Source organism: Rhyacophila brunnea, unplaced genomic scaffold, assembly GCF_057557595.1.
Source record: "Rhyacophila brunnea isolate RB1 unplaced genomic scaffold, BYU_Rbru_1.0 scaffold_1, whole genome shotgun sequence".
Taxonomy (NCBI): Eukaryota; Metazoa; Arthropoda; class Insecta; order Trichoptera; family Rhyacophilidae; genus Rhyacophila; species Rhyacophila brunnea.
In genome coordinates this window covers 26,412,622-26,431,603 of record NW_028232751.1, presented here as the reverse complement: position 1 = coordinate 26,431,603, position 18,982 = coordinate 26,412,622, and the positions used below count along the sequence as shown (strand labels likewise).

The following is an 18,982-nucleotide window of genomic DNA, read 5'->3' as shown; positions in this document are numbered from 1 at the left end:
TCACCGTGGGGGTAACAGGTATGCCTCGGTCGGGTGGTATGGACTTCCGTAGTATGAAGTCAAAGAGAATGATAAAGAGAAACGGTGCAAGGACACAACCCTGTCTGACTCCGGTCGTGACCCCGAACCATTCCGTGACAGTGTCTCCAATTCTGACACAGCATTCGCTATTCTCGTGCAGGCTTTTGATTATGGCAATGATCTTGGGAGGGATCCCGTATGCTCCCAGTATCATCCAGAGGGAGGGGCGGTGCGGACTGTCGAAAGCCTTCTCATAATCCACAAAACAGCAGGCCATCGGACTGTTCAACTCATGGCTCTGCTGGAGAAGACATCGAAGGTTGTGGATTTGGTCTGCACACGCTCGACCAGGTAGAAACCCGGCTTGGTTTTTCCTGAGGACGTGCATTATTGGGTCCCTTATTCTCATCAAAATGATGTTTGCCAAAATCTTTCCCGGAACACTGAGTAGCGTAATGCCTCGGTAATTGTCGCAGCTTAGAGGGTCACCTTTTTTAAGAAGTGTGATGATTTCACCGTTCACCCAGTCCCTTGGGCAGCGCTCTTCTTCCCACACCTTTGTCATCAGATGAAACATAGGGTGCAGGATTGCGCTCAAGCTGTACTTGAGGAATTCAGGATGAATCCCGTCTCCCCCCGGTGCCTTTCCGTTCTTGAGCCTTTTCACAGCCGATTTTATCTCGGTGTGCGTGGGCGGGCAATCGGAAATGTCGGTCGCTCGGGGAATGTCCAAAAGTAAAGCTTCCGCAGATATGTCAAAGGGATCCAAGGGGGGTGGGCGGTTCAGCACTCCGCAGAAATGATTCTTCCAAATCTTCTTGACGCATTCTGCGTCAGACTCTATTGCTCCACTGGGACCACGAATGGCTCCGGGAGTCGGTGGTCGCCTGCCGCAGACTTCACGGGTGATTCGGAAGAGTTTCCTGGTGTCATTTCTGCTTGCTGCCTCCTCTGCCGCTTCAATTTGCCGGTTCATAAAATTGCGCTTGTCCAACCGCACGGATCGTTTGACTACCCTGTCTTGGGTCTGGTAGTCAGTCCGGCGGTCCTCGGTTCGGTCGGGGTCTCTCTCCTCGTCTCTCAGGGCTTTCAGCCTGGCTCGTTCACCAATTTCAACCCACGTTTCGTCAGACATCCACTTTGGCTGCTCACTCCTTCTGGTACCAAGGACGGTACGAGCCGACGACACAATCGCACTCTTTATGAGGCTCCAGTCCGCCTCAATGAGGTCGGATTCAGATTTGTGCCGCTCGTAGATACGATCTACACTATCTCGTACAGCAGTTTCTAAGTCGGTCCGAATTCTTCGGCGTCGGAGCTTCTCAACGTCAATTCGTTCGCACTTTGGAGGCCTCGCCTGGCGACTGAGTTTTACTCGGATGTTTCCAATAAGTAACTCATGATCGCTATGGATATCGGCGCCTCTGTAAGTACGCACGTCGAGAAGTTCCTTTCGGTGCTTCAAGCTGTATAAGAAGTGGTCAATCTGCGTCCTCGTGCGTCCATCAGGAGACGTCCACGTATATTTGTGAATGTCTTTGTGGGGAAAAACAGTGCCTCCGATTGCAAGCTCGTTCAGAGTGGCGAATTCTACGAGCCGCTCACCATTATCGTTGGGGTCACCGAGGCCGTGTCGTCCCATCACCGTGGGGCCAAGCACCGGGTCTGCTCCTACTCTCGCATTATAATCCCCCATTACAATCACGCGGTCTCTTCGGGGGATGGCGGAGACTGCCGCGTGGAGAGAATCGTAAAAAGCATCCTTTGTCTGCGCGTCGGCATCCTCAGTGGGGGCGTAGCACTGAAAGACGGTCAAGGAGCTACCAGGCGTCTTGAAGGAGGCACGTAATTAATTAGTAATTATATCAGAAACAATGATAATCTTCTAATAATCCTGCAAAGATTTCATTTCTGATAGAAAACATGATTTTGAAAAAGATACATTTCTGATTATGTCAATTTCATTAAAATTATGTTTGATTCAAATTGGAGAAATTTCGGGAGTCCATAAATCAAAGTCAAGGTGTTAAAAAAATCAACAAATCTGGGCGAGGATTGCTACCAATATTTATTGTCGACAAATCAAAGTAATCAATAACTTTCCCCCTCCCACGAATATACACATACAATTTTTCATTAAAACTTACATTTTAAGATATTTATCAATTTCAATGATTTTATATTATGATATAACATTCGAAAAATAATCTATTAATTTATCCCATATCTATATTTCTTTTTTAATGTTCTTAAAAAATTCTTTTTTAATGACTGCATTATTGCATTCGACAAATTTGAATGCATAATTTTTAATTCGCCAGTTTTCGGGAATATCTGTGTATTTAGATACATTATTATGAATGTGGATCTCTCTTTTACTTGAAATATCACATCCTATCCTTTTTGACATTTTGAAGAATTATGCATGTGATGGTTTCGTGCATTCGAGCAAAACTAAAATCTGCAAAGGAAACTTTCTTTTACAAAAATTTTGTGTGAGGACTGTGCGGGAGATGAAAATATGTGTGCGGACACATTTTGGTAGGTGTGCGCGCACATACGCGCACACCTTACAGGGAACATTGCTTACCACTCTAATTGATTCTGCGAAATCGGAATATTATGAAAACACATTTCATATTAATTGATCATTTTGAATAGATAATGAGACAATTAGATATTCCACACTGTATGTACTGTTAAAAGTAATTGACATATCTCTTTCTTGCCCTATCATACGGGTGATCGCGAGAGCGAGCGAAACGCACGTTCCGCGCATGCAGTTTTGATTCTTACCAGCTATTGGAAACTATCGTGGCCGGCCCTCCCTTACCATGTAGCGGTGCTACAGAAGCGATCTATGCGCTGCAGGTCTGGAATGGCGGAAGGCGCAAGAGTTGGCGATGGATCGAGGGAAGTGGCGCAAACTTGTGCTTGCCCTATACCCCAATGCTGGGTCGTGACAGGGTGAAAGAAGAAGAAGAATTGGAAACAATCGGTTATCCCACACGAGAGATAATACAAAGTAGTGGAATTAGGAAACTACCCGGCCGAAAACAAAAGGTTTGCATGGTGGTCTCATTAAAAAATCGCATACAATATGCATGATTTGTGAAAAAGGTCTTCATAGTTTATTTATTGGAACATTTAAAATATTGCAATGATTTTTATTTCATCATGTTTTATTAAATAAAACATTTTCCTTCCACCAAGAATTTGACTGTAAACAAATTAAAAATGAAATTTGTTTATATTGTAAACTGAATATTTGGAATTAATGTTTTTATTATAAAAATGCTGATGCGATGAAAAAAATACAATAGTTATAATTTCTAAACCTACCCAGTCACAAAACATTTGTCAATCGGGTTATATTACACAAAAAAAACTAAATAGATAAAAAAAAATTCATACCACTGATGCAGTAGTATGTTCCCAAATTAACTTGACATTATAAGCATCAAAAGCAAAATGACGATCGTTGTTAGCATTTCTGGCCATTATAAAAAACAATAATATATCGTTGCGTAGCATCCAAAGGGAAAATAAGAAATTAGTGTACTATCCAAGAGGTTTTAGAGTATTATTATAGGAATTATACAAGAAACAGATAACGATCTTCAAAGAAAGATGATAAATCTTAATAAACTATAGGATTATATTAATATTTATACAATAAATGAATTCACACTATGATTAACAACTTATTTACTGATCGGTTTCTGAATATTTCTGTTATCAATAGAATTTTCATGTTTATACATAGAATATACATCTTTTTTAATAGAAGTTTCCTCAGGTGGATATTTCCAAGTTCTACTATGCTTAATTTTTTTTATTTAAAGAATGGTCTCCATAAAGGTTCAGTTCTGGTACCTGGAATTTTGTAACTTTATTGCGAGACAAAAACTGATACGTTAAACCAGTGGTCGGCAAGCTCTTTAGTCAACAGAGCCAAATATCAACAGTACAACGATTGAGATTTCTTTTGAGAGCCAAATTTCTTAAACTCACTCTATATGTAGGTACACTATTAACTTGATATCATTCTTAATAATGATCTTATTTATTGATAAAAATTAAATTGCAAGTAAGGTAGATATACATAAAATTAAATCATGACAAAGACTGACAAACACTTAATGTGAACAATGGCCTTGCATCTCCTTGAAAAGTTTGGGTAAGTCAGGTTTGTATGTTGTTGTTTTTAATTGTAGGCACGATTCCAAGTTCTCATCAATAAGACGACTTCTCAATTTACTCTTCATAAGGTTCATGCTTGAAAAAGATTGTTCGCATGAACATGTAGAACCGGAGTTTTTTCAACTGATCATATGAGTCAGGAATACTATTCCAGGTGTTAAAAATCATCATGTCTTCCTTCTCCAGGTTTTTCAAAGCAGACTACTTGTGCTTTCAACCATGTTCACATTTGTTTTTCTCTAATATGTCCATATCAGCACAGAGACGTTCAAATTTAGAGCTCCACAATTCTTTATCCATAAGCTTTATCTATAATGGAGTTGATAATCTTAATCACCAATTCCATAACTTTCCAAATTTATTCTGTAAATGTGCAAAAATGCGCACAAATCTCTTCTTGAGGAATGATACAATGGTAAGCAAGTATATTGTGATTATTTTTTTCTTTCAAAATAGCAACAACCCCTTTTCTTACGCCGGTCATACTTTTGCCCCGTCTGTTGAAAATGACACAATTTTATCGAGTGGAATATGATGTTTTCCCTTGCACTCAATTTATTTGCAATATCCTCTCCACGTGTTTGACCTTTGAGTGGCAATAATCCTACAAGTTTTTTTTTGGACCTGTAAATGAAATAAATCGTACAAAATGTGAAACTTGTGCTGTATCATTTATGTCACAAGACTCGTCAACTGCTATTGATAAAGCTGAAACCAATTAGACATACTTATGCAGAAAGTAGCCAGTCCACAAAAAATAAAAAAATGAGACATGATATAGATCAGATGCGAGAATGTTTTCTCTACGTTCTGCTGAAAATAGCCAAGCCGCAAAAAAATTATTCTTGAAATAAAATACTATTTACAATTTTACATACATTTTTAATATCATGTTGTTGCTAAAGTGCCATTATTTCAGCTCGACATTATTGTGGACTGGCTACATTCTGCATAACTACGTTCAATTTAAGATCTTCGACTTGCTGATTAGTTATACTCGAAGACATTTTGATTGTTCTATCTCTCACTATTTTAGCCCGTACGTGGTTGTGGCAGAGCCACAGAGCCACACTCAAGAAGCCAAAGAGCCACATACGGCTCGCGAGCCGCGGTTTGCCGACCACTGTGTTAAACGTTCCCTGTAACATTGTCACTTGGTCAATTTTTCCATGTAAAAAAATGTGTCTAAGCACATAGTCATTTTGACAAACTCGGGTTAGTATGTTTCCGGGCTGTAAATCAGCTGGGCATTTTTTTCAAACAATCGCAACGTTAATAAGATGTCATAGTCATTTAGTGCATTTTTACGAAAAGTGCAGTTGGACACTTTAACTTGTATGACGACGATATACAACGCTGACGGCTAAGGCAAAAAGTTTGTATATACGGATGATATTGCTATAACGCCTCAGACTGGATCAATTGAAAATGTCTAGATTGTTCGTGATATAGTATTGAAGACTCAAAAAATACTTTCGCAACTGATACCTCAAGCCAATTCCGTCCTTGTCAAATATACCTTGAAATATGAATTGATTATAAATGGATGGTACCATAGAGGTATGATACATACATTGGCCAATTCAAACATGACACACATTCGACTTGTACTGAAACCAAAGCATTGACATCATTTTACAGATGTAGCTATAGCTCCCAGCACTGTTACCATCTTTTACTATGCTGATTATAGTTCAAAGGTATATAAAATATAGTATTTCTGAAAAAGCAATAGTACATGAACATTTTTCATTTTGAGTTCTTCAAAATTATAGTATTTTGGGATATTTCACGTAAAATTATAGTATTTTACATTTTTTGCGGAAACGAAATTATAGTAGGTATTGTACAATAATTAAAGTGCAGTTAGCAACACTCGCTCCCAGTGAAAAAACAGACCATTGTCAATTATTGTACATTGAACCATTTAACGAGGCGACTGACTAGTTAGCGTGTATGCACAGCCATTAACTAGGCGGCTGACTAAACTCCTTACACAATAATAATAATAATTGTCCTGAAATGTGAAATTTTTATGTGAAAATTTTTTTGTGATTTTCACGTCATGGCACACTTTTCAAATTTTAAAGTTTTTGCAATACACTGAAGAAAAATTAGACACCCATCAATTTTTTCAGACTCTTAAATTATCATATTTTGCATTTTCACTCGAATGAATAAGCAGATCAAAGAATTTTGACTACAACTAGAAGGCATAATATGAAATTTTCGTACACTTTAAGGGCGATTCCACAGCAATTTTAATGTTGGTGAATTGGTAACAATAGAAAAATTAATATGCTGCACATCAGCATATTTAAAGACGGCGACTATTAACCAGTGCCGAAGAGTGACTTTTGGAAATAAATTGGCTATGGGTATCATACATAGGTAGATTAAATGGTGTAGAAAAAACATTTTTAAATATTGATCTAATTTTTAATTATTCGTATGTATGCCACACGCGCGTTTACGTGCTCTACAAATCCGTGCATGCAAGGCCAGCCATATAAAATGAGAGTGTATAAGCTAAGCTTTACACTCACTGCACTAATACTAATATATTGTACACTATATACTGCCATCCCTTGTAATCATGGTGACATTCTTAACCGATATATTATACAAGTCTTTATGATATACTTTCAATAATATATTTATAAATACTTGATGATTTTTAGGTTTTATTTTTTCATAGAGATTCTTTAAATTAACCTGCTACGTACTACCATTCTAATTCCTCCCAGCATTTGAAGGGATATTATTAAAGGCTAATATTGAAAAAACTTTAAATTCTAGTGAATGCGAATTTGGCAGTAGATGTCACGATATTCTATAAAAAAGATGATACATTTACTTACGGATTATTATATCCTTTGAACATGACAACGTTGTTGATACAAACAAGACAATGTTGGTGATAAATATATGATGCAATATATATATATTATCACAAAATTTTATATTACATAATAAACTTAGTCTGTTACTGACAATTTAATGCAATATAAAATTTATTTATATTAAGAAGGGTTTAAATAATTTCCCAGTAAGAAGTCTTGTTTATACAGCATATACTCTGGCAGTCACAAGACAGTCAGTATTGCCAAATTAGGTTTATATAATAATATTCCACAAAGACAATGAGTTTTTTTACTTACAACGTATTTTACTTACAATGTATAAGATAAATAATCATCGAAAACATAAAAAATATATACTATCGCGCCATAAAATATAATACACACTAATCATAAAAACCCGCAATTGCAATACCTACTCAACCACAATACACGAATATGAAAACCAGCAGAAATTTCGCTATCTTTGTTGACATAGTATATACAAAACAAACCCTGTTGAGATCACAATTTAAAACACTGCAAAAAAATATACATTAAAATCAATAAACTGCACAACCAATTAGTATATTATATAGATATAAATAAAGCTTAATAAGATAAGTACAGTTAACGATGATTATAAACAAAGCTGTTCGAGATGCATACTTTTGTAACTATAATTCATTCATTTGGACGTATGGTCGCAGGGCATGGCCCCCACAAGGGGGGGTGGGGGCTGATAAGGCTCTAGCCTGGGGGCCCGGTGTAGCGACCAGCTAAAAATGATATGAACAGAAAACAAAAAGAAACTTCATAAAATATTTAACTTTATTTTGTTATGCAACTAACAATTATTCCTTTCATCATCCGACTTATTTCGGCTCTTGTCATTGACAATCTTTATCGCCATACGCACTTTTATTCCGAAATATAATACAATACATTAATAAGTAAATCAATTGCGTTTGATTTAAAGCTCAAATTGCAAAAACAATAAAAACGCAAAAGGCGACAAAAAGCGATTACTTTTTGGGCGGTATTTATGAGATGACATATTTGTCGGCATTGTAGGTGTTTGTTTTGATAATTAACCGCATTTCAGATAATGAATGCCGAAAAAAAAAATTTACTGAACAAAGGGTACATTATATTAATAATTTTTCTTATATCCCGTCGGTCGGGAAGTCTGACATGTCTGGCAGTGTAGCTAACTGTAGTAAAATTAAAATTCTATAATTATAATAGAATATAATTTTGGTGCGCGTAGGTACAATGTCCGATATAAACATGGTATAGGACGCCCAAAATACTATACTTTAGAATATGGGATAAGTTTTTTTCTTCTCAAAGATTTCATTTCTACAATAAAAAAACCAAAATTTTCGAATCATAATTTGGTGCGAAGTATTATAATTTCATAATAGAGGAAAATTTGTCGAACCGAGAAAATAAGTTGTTAGGTTAGGAAAAACAGTCCTTGAAGCGAAAGAGTATTTCAGATTCGCGTGTAAAAAAAAAAAAACTCGGAATCCGTTTCTTACTTTTTTATGACAGATAAAAAACCTATAAGTATATTTTCAACCGAAAATAATGAGTAGGTACCTGCTATTTTATTTTTGCACTAAATACTATAATTTTTGGGACCATGTACTATAATTTGTGTCATAAAATGATAGCAACACTGGTCTGGTGCAGTGTTGCCAACTGTATAATTATTATAGTATTTGTACTATTATATTGAACCGCGTACTAAACTGTATAAATGCATCAAAAATTTGCTCTAATAATAATAAAAAAGTCGCCTGCAGTGCAAGTTTTCTTCGGGATTATTAAAAGTTAAAAATATAATATGGTTGTGCAATACAATTTTTGATTACAATTTGTTGATATTAAATATTTGGAATAGATGTAGGCAGGTACAGGTACAGGTACCTACTCAACAATACGCTGAATACTCTTACTAATTTTACCTCGCGGAACAACAATTGGGAATGGCTGTAAAGCATCACACTGCTGTTTACCTAAAGGTAGGGGGGCCCGCCAACGATCTTGGCCTGGGGGCCCCGCTTCAGGATGTGGGGGCCATGTCGCAGGGTGTAGATTACAATATAGAAATATCCACAGAAACAAAATCAGTCAGTCACCAATGCAAAATTACATTGTCAATAAATAGATATGTTAGGATACCGGTAGAGCTTAAAATCATGCAGCACAATTTTAATAAACTTTTTTTTTATTCAACAAATAATTCACAAGATTTTGAGAATGTAACATTCCATATTATATTGAACAAATTTCATTTTTTGGAGTTGTCTGACAAATGAACTGGATGATCGATATATAGGTACCCATATAAGCATTTCATGTATGACCTACTAGTTTAAATTGCCGTAATTAGATAGGAGGCTCGTAGCATAATTGGTTAATGCACAGTTAGTGCGATACCAGTCGTTATACGGGTTGAAATCCCGTCGAGCATCGTATGTTTTTCAAATATAATTTTTTCTAGTGGGTATATATAGGTATCTGAGGTGTTTTCAAGTTATGTATGTTCAACATTTTTATTAGCTTGGTAGATGGGAGAAAGCCCCACAGGAAGGGCATAGGCAGGACATAGATGCTAAAGACAAGCCTAGTGGTGGCAACAACACACAATAATACCTATGTATTATTCTTAAATGGTCCTGAGGTGAGGGGGAGAAATGAACCCATCTCTTTCTAAGAGTTTCCAGGTAAGTCATATATTTTTGCAGTCTTGATAATGGTGTTACAACTGAAATAGCTATTGGCCAATAAAACAAACCGTAGAATTTAATATATATTATTCTCATTTCCTAAAATTCAATTCTACCAAGTAAATGCGTTTAATAATCTTTTTACATTTAATTATGTGCATGATCTTCTATTATGTCATAATTAAGATTATCTATAAACTCTGTTAAAGACAATGAATGCATTTTTATTAACCTTTTCTATGCCTCACAATATTACTATAGCAGTATTTTACAGGCTGCAGATTTTTAACAACACACGATGAATCAATGGACTGAAGCTCTTACTACAACTGCTGAAACGCCGATAATTTGTGGCTAGTATTTCATGATTATTCAAACAGATATCAATGTATGTTTAATTTTTTAAATTATGCAAATCAATCAACATTGGCTAATAATTTGAGTTTAAAGTCGGACGAGATAACTCCCGAAATTTGTATGTGTGGCCTGTCGATCACGGCCTCATAGAGCGAGATAACTCGCTGAAGGCATAGAAGCAGTTAATACATCGTCGGTGTTTTGTAAAAAGGGCAAATCAACCATTTTGGCGAGATCGAGATTTTAATGAAAATACAATATGTACCCCACTAGCTTTGTTGTGTAAAAATGGCAAATTTGTATCTCCACAGAAAAGTACTTAAACACGATAATCGACTAAAATTAAATTAATTAAAATTACAAAATAAAAAGCAAATGTGACATATTAGGCCTTTTAAAATATTATATAATAATACCTATTATAATGACAGTATTCTTTCTAAGCTTTATTATAAACTTGTTACATATTTATAATCATCTACAGGTAATAAACAAATAAATATCAAAAGGTAAAAATCCTCCTCCTGTAAAATAGCATTTTGGTTGATTCGCCCTTTTTACAAAACACCGACTACATGTAAAATAATTTTAGTTGCATTTATTCACTATACCCATTACTTGTCATAAAGGGTCCTATATTGTAAGAACTGCATTTTCATGGTTTTCAAATCATGTTACCAAGCACTTGCTATAATTTTTTTAATTTGGGGGCTCCTTGTCACACCTGGGCCCTACTCCTGCATGCAAATAGAGTACTGGTAAATCCGTATCCTGGTACGTCTGTAATATATCGTCTCTGTTCTGGCAGAACACACTAACTGGAGAATACTAGCTTTGAGTAATTTGACTTTGAAGTTGTTAAAATGTTTGAAATAATGGTCTATCATGTGAGTTTATTAAGTAATCGTAAAAAGGATGACTTTAAAATAAAGACTGTTTATTTATTAAGAAGGTTTCCAGACGGTAAAGTTTGAAATAAGGAACATTTTGGTACAAACTCAATATGTAATTTTTTCGAATTAGTGTCTTCTGCCAGAACAGTTACGATATACAGTTTAGGGCTCACAATGTATTTGTAATGAAGTTGGGTACTGGGAACTCTACCAGTTCCTCAAATCAAATGCCTGCCATTTACGGCACTAGACTTGTCCAGGCTCATCATTCTTTTGAACCAGGTTTTATTCTGCCATCCGGAAGACCACTCTTGATTTTAACCGGCATATGGGCAAAGAGATTATATTATGATATGTTAAGCAAGAGTTTTGTAAAGTTGCTGTTTGAGTGAAATCAATAAATCTTTGAGTTAAAAGGTCGCAATTATGCAGCGATTATCATAGTGATACTCAAATAATGCCGCCAATAATAGAACCAAATATAGTCAAATCTACTAGTTTTGACAGGGTTAATACGAATATTAAAAACTAATTGCAACAAAATGGGGATACATTCATGCATACTTTCAAATAAAAAAAATCAATACCTTGCCAGTCTTTATCAAAGAATCACAAGTGGAACTATTCTCACTCAAGTGGCCAGCATCACTTTCCCTGAAAAGGAAAATTTAGAGGCATTAAGATGATGACAGATATAATCTAATTGTACTATTAATAAGGCTCTCACTTATTCAAAATAAAACCATAAGCAGCAGTATAAATAATTTACGCTTATGAACAATAAATTATTGTATTCTGACCATTATCTGTCTAGCACTCTAGCGGATGGCTGCATAGTTTAAGGGGCCATATGTCGTGTAAAGGTTGGGAATGTTTTATTTGTATATTTGGGAGCTAAAACTAGATCAATTTGTACTTAGTAGGAAAGATATTTAATATGCCATTATGATACCCTGTCTTTACTCAGCCTAGAAATCAACATTTCAAATCAAAATATATTAATACCATTAGAGGGAATTTTTTTTTTTTGTCAATAGTAAATTATACCTTTAATTATATTGTTAACTAGCATGTGTCACAGTACATAAACCTTTACTTGCAAGGCGTTGTACTAGTGGAGCCAGCTGTCTCACTATAAAATTGGTGTCCTAACCACATTGTGGTCAACTTTAATATAAAAATACAATAAATAAATAGGGTGCCTGAATACTTTCTGCAGTAAGTATTTAAGATGGGAGGATGGTTTTTGCTTTGCGATAGATGACACGAGTTTTTCATTGACTTGTCTTTTTTGCGAGGATGGCTTTATTTTTCGTACATTTAGATTTGGTTGCAGTAAAAATTGTAGTTTGTGTTTTTTTAATAGAGCTAGAACACAATGGATTCATCAAATTGCTTAAATATTATAGTCCTGTCAAAAATATTATCCATTATTATCCCGATTGACCGTTTTTTTTTTTAATATTTTTCATTTCTCTTTCGTAGAATTATTTTATGATACTTTTTATTATGCTCGCCTGACCTTTCAGTGATTCAGTCGTTAAGCTATGAAATTTAATTAACTATATTAATTAATAACGACTTTACCTCAAAGAATCCTCGTTCAAATAGCCCGGCATGAAACATGGACCATGATCATACCCCCCAGTGTTATCTTAAAAATAATTGGCAAGTCAATGATACAATATTTTCTCTTCGATAACTTTATAACTATTGTAAGTACTTCTCCTAATTACTATATGATGATGCATGACATGGTTGCAGTGTACAAGGTCAAGTTTACACAACACACTTGGTGGGTGATCTTTTACTTTAGCCAGGGTGGGCACATGGTATTTTTTGTCATTCTCCGTTTTGGCTCGGACGTTAGGTACTTCACTTGTTGCTGATATTTTTCGAACTTATTGTTTATATCATTTTTACATTACGATTACACCTTCAAATCAATTTATAATGTTGAAAGAGTTTTATATAAACAAACCAAATAATATAATATAATCCTGGTTTCAATGTAGGTACACGTCTATATTATGAGATGTCTGTTTCCAAAAACTGATAAGTCCACATAATGGTCACAATTTAACGAAAAATATGTTCACGATTTACATCCATACAAAAACATATTTAAAACCTTAATGTCTTATAGAAACCGGTATAATATAATTAATGCATCTTCTTTTCATGCTATTCCCTGACGGAGGTCGGCCACCGTCAGGTCAATCTTTGTTTTATATGCTACCTCCGGACAGTTTGGTAGATCACTCGTATCAATGACGGAGGTTTTTAAAAAAACGCTAAAGCTAATAAAAGAAGGCTTTATTGACTAATAAAAATGCTCATACTTATTGTACTAATTCGAAAATACAACACAATGGAAAAAAAAAACCTAACTTACAATCAAAGATTTACACTTGAAACACAAAAAGGTCATTTACCATAAAAATCAAATTGCGGACATATATAAGAGTATTTAGAAATAGACTATAAAGTAAAATTACTCAAATAATGGTATTAATTACCATTTTTCCACTTTGACTTTTTCCAAATTAACATCCTCTCTGGTTTCTTCGAAATTAATAAAATAATCAGTCAAATTGACTATTTCATTTGTTTCCTTCTTCACAATGAGATTTTTATTATCAGAATCAGCTAACATGCATAACAGCAACTCATTGCTTTTACGTGACTTTTCGCGGAAACTGTAAGAAGCGCGCAATTGAGAGACACAAATTACGCACACTTGCTTCGGAAGACCATCTTGTGCAGATACCTTAAAAAAAAAAACACACAATTAATACTTTCCTATCAGTCGAGAGATAAAGGGTGTTTTTTAAGGTCCTTTGGTTCATATTTTCCTCTCTTTCAATAAAAATGTATGTATTCTATAGACTGTTAAAAGTAGTTATACACATTTTTGTCGAGAGATTGGAAAATATGAACCCAACAACCAATGCCCGATAGAAATTAAAATTGTGAAAAATCACACAGAAAATTGAATTTTCATATTTTTTTTTTTATCCGAAAGTTCAAAACATGGCATTAACATTTGAAAATGATTTTGGACATTATGGACGTATTCTGGAAGTTTAATTTTAGGCCACTTTTTCAAGCACTGCTGGCCATGTATCACAAATAACATGTACAATGTTGACTTCCAAGGTGTCAATTGTCGCTGGTTTATCAGCATAAACCAGTGACTTCGCGTACCCCCAAAGGAAATAATCCAGAGGTGTCAAATCACACGATCTTAAAGGCCAATTGACAGGTCCATTTCTTGAAATCAACTTATTGCTAAATTTTGATTTCAATAAGTTAATGATTGCAGTCGCCGTATGGCACGTAGCGCCATCCTGTCGAAACCACATCTTGTCTGGATCAATGTCATCCATATTTAAAAAAAAAAAAAAAAAAAAACATTGATCATGGTCCAGTAACGAGTAATGTAATGTGATTCCGGCCTCATTCTTGAAGAGTTAAGGTCCGATGACACCACCAGCATGTAAACCGCACCAAACAGTACATTTTTGTGGATATATTGAAGTCTCAGGTTGATCTCACATCTCACTCCATATTTGATAATTTTACTTATTAGCAAACCGATTAAGCCAAATATAAACCTAATCACTGAAAGCAATTTTGCGATAAAACAGCAGGTCAATTGGCAAAAGACGCAAGAGGACAATTGCTCTAGAGCCCAATTAGCGAAAGAATGATGCATATGATGGTCTCAGGGCTTTAATTCATGCATCAGCTGGATCTTATGTGGATGAAGGCCAATAGCGGACAGACAGAGCCCCAATTGTTACGACCAATGATGAATCGATAAATAATCTTCTTCTACACTTTCATTCTTTACACTTTCGTTCTTTCGTACTTTACTTCTACACTAGGACAGTGGTTAAGCTACAACATACGGCCGTAGCCATAAATTGACAAACGATAACTGAAGTAGGGAGTAAGATCATGTCCACTGGGAAATGCCAATAGAAATGGCGTGTTTCAAAAAAATACTACCTTATTCTTAGGTCAATAATTATTATAAAACAATCATTATTCGTAGAATGTCTTATCACATTTGAATGGTCAAAGACATAGCTTATAACCAGTATCTTTAGAATTATCTTCAAATGTGTTTATCGTGCCCATTTTTTTTAATAACAAAATGCCTAATTCTTGTCAAATTTGGGATCACAGAGATAATAAAATATCAATTTTTATCGTAAATATTTCACTATATAATAACATAAATTTTACTAATGGTTTTATAAATGCGTTTAAAAATTAATAGATCAAAAAAAACTTCACACCACTGCACATGGATGTACTGAAATATGACTATATTCTAAAACATTAGATCGAGAGATTTAAAAGAATATTAATATATGTAATAAAAATACTTTATGCAGTCATCAGTTTAAAATAAATATAAAGGATAATAAGGCTTCAAAATTATATAAATAGATTATCTACAACGTTTAGGCTTCGGCCACATAGGCAGGTGCCTTGCTTGGTGGCTACGTGCAAGGTGACATATCCTAGCGAATGGACGCACACTATACTATCGCAATGGCCATGCTTCGCGCCTCGCTACGTGATTATGAGTCACCTCGTGAGTCTCCCGGCGAACAAACGTGTTGGTTATTTTTCTTGGGTCACCTAGTGATTTTGCCATTGTCTATAGATTTTGCAAGATGGCAGATGTTTCTTCAGTATTACAGATGTCAAACACCGTATATTTTGAGGTTATGAATAATGACGCATGGGATGAATTGACATTATGCATCCAACAAGTTCGAATTTGAGACTTTCGAAATTTTAAACTTAAATTCTTTGTGAGAAGTAGCTTTCTGGTTTGTTTTGAGAGTGACATATCGTTGTTGACTTGAGCGCTCCCAAATATCAAATGAATTTGTACCTAAGCATGTAGCCTGCAATGTGGCAGTAGTGTTTTTAGTAGACAAGCATAGCATCTAGCTCAGGACTAGCGAAGCACCTGTCTATGTGGCCGAAACCTTAAGGAATGTCCAGGCTTATGCTCTGAAAATACCATAAAATCTCCATGTTGACCTACATGGCGCATGTGGGCCGTTAAGTTGGTGAACTCCACAAATATTAAGATTGTACAGTTACCATTCCGATGTCCTTATAATACGTAATAGTGGCCTTTTTTCATGCTCAGTGTGATAATTTACTCAGGTGCAGTTATTAACAGTTTTACACGAATTTTACATGATTTTTTAACTAAATAATAATGCCAAAGTGTAGTATTATTTGTCTCTTTTCTATTCATCATGGTGGATTGTCTTTTTATATGTCCTGCAAATTGGAAAATAAATATCATAGCAGTAGTGTGAATATCTCTGGAAATTAATCTGCAATGCAGTTACTTGTAGCTAACTTAATCATTGGACCAGTAGTCCTTTTTTGCTTCAATTTCATAGATTTAGGCTCCATATAGAAGGTTTTATTAAACATCTTTATTCACACTAGAGCCTCTTATGGTAGCATGTTTCATCATTGTTTCATAGACACTATTCATTACTATATCCTTTCAGTAAATAATAGTACTCCTTATCATTTTTGTGGGCGTGGTCTTTTGCGTCCTAAAAACAAACTAAACCCTAACACAGTGGTTCTTAACCTTTTCGAAGTCACGGTGCACTTTCGATCATAAGAAAAAATTGCGGTGCACCAAAATCAAACGGTCAGAAAACAAACAAAGAAAAATATGCGGACATAACTTTTATTACAAATTAAACAGATTACATAACAATCAAAGAAATGATATTTACATACATGGAAAAACTGTAACTAAAATTACCGTGAAAATGAAAGTGAAAATGGAATTTATTTGATGTGAAAATCACTTAGTGTGATACCTGAGCTTGTCGCATTTTGCAAATTTCAGAAATATTAGGTCTAATAATTTGATATAGCTACCCCCAGTTCTTCTTCTAAATTCGTACCTAAGTCTTTCTCGTTTTATAGTTTTTATATTAGTTATTGTTGAGAAATCAAGCTCACACAAATATGATGTTGAAAAATGTAACAAGATTTTCAGTGCCCTAATGTAGAGAGCTGGATATTCGTCTTGGGACAGAAATCCAAAATTCCTCCATAGTTATTTCAGAAGTACGATCCGTTGACAAGGTGACCAATTCTAAATCTTCGTGGTACGAAAATTCACAACTCAATATATCAATCGTAGCAAATGGATTTCGTATCCTGTCATATTTTTTAATATTTAAGGAAAGAAAGTAATATGCAATCTTTTCTTCCAATTCGGGAAAATCGAAATCACATTAGATCTTTTGTCGGCTTTCATAATTTCGCGAAGGACTTTTTTGGTTTTCACTATTTCTCGGATTTTTCTGCTTTTATCATTTTCTTTGCGGTGCACCGGTTATGAACCAATGCCCTAACACCAGTGGCCAGGATTTAATATTGGGGGGGGCCCAAGGAGGAGAATGTAAATTAGTCCTATAGGCTCTTTTTCTTCTTCACAGCCTAATTTCTCGTTTATCTGTCTTTTGTCTATTGCACTCGGTGTATCTACACCACGGTCCCCACATCCTGCCGCTCAGGCTAGGATATTTGGGGGGCCCCCTACCTACCGCTAATATTAAAGGCAGTGTGAAACACTACATTAACGTTTTTCAAATTGTGTTTCTAGTTCAAATTAAGGGTACTTATACAGCGAATTATTGGCAATTTTTAATACATCTACTTTAATAATGGAGCTGTCGAGTATTGACACATAACAATCAAAAAATATATTGCACAATTATATAAGTAATTCAAAATGTTCATGGCCACAAAGTATAATAACGCCACAGGCGACTTTTTTTACTATTAAAGCTAATTTATGATGTGTGTTTATCTCACTTATCTGGTCAACCCGACACGCCGGGCCCCCGACAGCCCGGGCCCCCAGACTAGAGCCCTGTCAGCCCTCCCCAGCCATGACCTACACCACTCCGGAATTCGGGTGGGCACCAAGAATTTTTTGACAGTTCCATTAGGGATTGGGTTTCTAAAAAAACCTGACATTAGTGTTTCGAAATTTTTGTGTTAGAAATTAAAATCTAAGAAATTTTTCTGAAAAGGGTGCTGGAGAATTATTACAAATCATTTTTTTGCCGTGTTTTTATTTGTCTAAGCCCAAAGGTATAGTTTATTGGCTTTTAATTTCAATGTTTAAAATCATTCTGATAATTTTCATTTTTGGAGGGTGCCAGGGCACCTTGCCCCCCCCCCCCCCCCCCCTGGGTACGCCTATGCCTAACACAACCGAACAGGTATGAACTAGAAAAAAGATTAAGGTGGATTAGACAGATAGAGAAAATAGAAAAATGAGATACCTACTTCGAAGTCGACACAAGAAGACAGAAGATTAGCGATGCTTTTTTCATTATTTTCGTTAGTAAAAATATCAACAAATTCTATTTCGGAAGCCAAACATGTTCTACAAATTGTCTTGAAGTCTGTTGAGGTGAAGTAAACACCAAGATTTTTTTCTTGTTTTATTGACAACATGTTAACTATGAATATAAATTTGCTAATTATATTATCAATCAACCGTTTGTTAAATATTTGAAGAGTATTCAATGATTATAATGAACATTCAGAAATTATTTATTATAAGAATTTAGATTACAATACAAAATATTCATCACTGACAGAACAGAATCAACACCCATAGACTAGGATCCGTAGACAGTGCTGCCAACTAAAATTTTCAAAATTCAGTAGATTTCTTCAAAATATCGGTAGAATGACTAAAATGTATGAAATTCAACGATTGTGTTTAGTGAAAGCGTGTATATTGACATAATCTCAGAAGTGTCTTAAAAATCATGTAAAAAGTGACTTTTATTCATAACAAATATCATAATTTCTTCTTTTCCTGAACAAAATTTCAGTAGATCTA

The 18,982-nt window shown here is 35.1% G+C and overlaps 1 protein-coding gene across 2 annotated transcripts in view; it reads right to left on the bottom strand.

Moving 5' to 3' along the window:
• Window positions 1–18,743, bottom strand: part of LOC147079634 (zinc finger Y-chromosomal protein 2-like) — a 28,828-nt gene extending 10,085 nt beyond the window's left edge. Inside the window, exons 1-3 of one of the 2 annotated variants that reach the window (XM_085942523.1) lie at window positions 18,418–18,743; window positions 13,572–13,822; window positions 11,640–11,706 (exon numbers count right to left, since the gene is read on the bottom strand). In XM_085942523.1, the coding sequence (XP_085798649.1) occupies window positions 11,640–11,706; window positions 13,572–13,822; window positions 18,418–18,588 (489 nt within the window). In that variant the 5' untranslated portion in view covers window positions 18,589–18,743. Of the gene's footprint in view, window positions 1–11,639; window positions 11,707–13,571; window positions 13,823–18,413 lie in introns of both variants that reach the window. The other variant, XM_085942529.1, reaches the window with a different exon arrangement.
• Window positions 18,744–18,982: the final 239 nt, after the last annotated feature.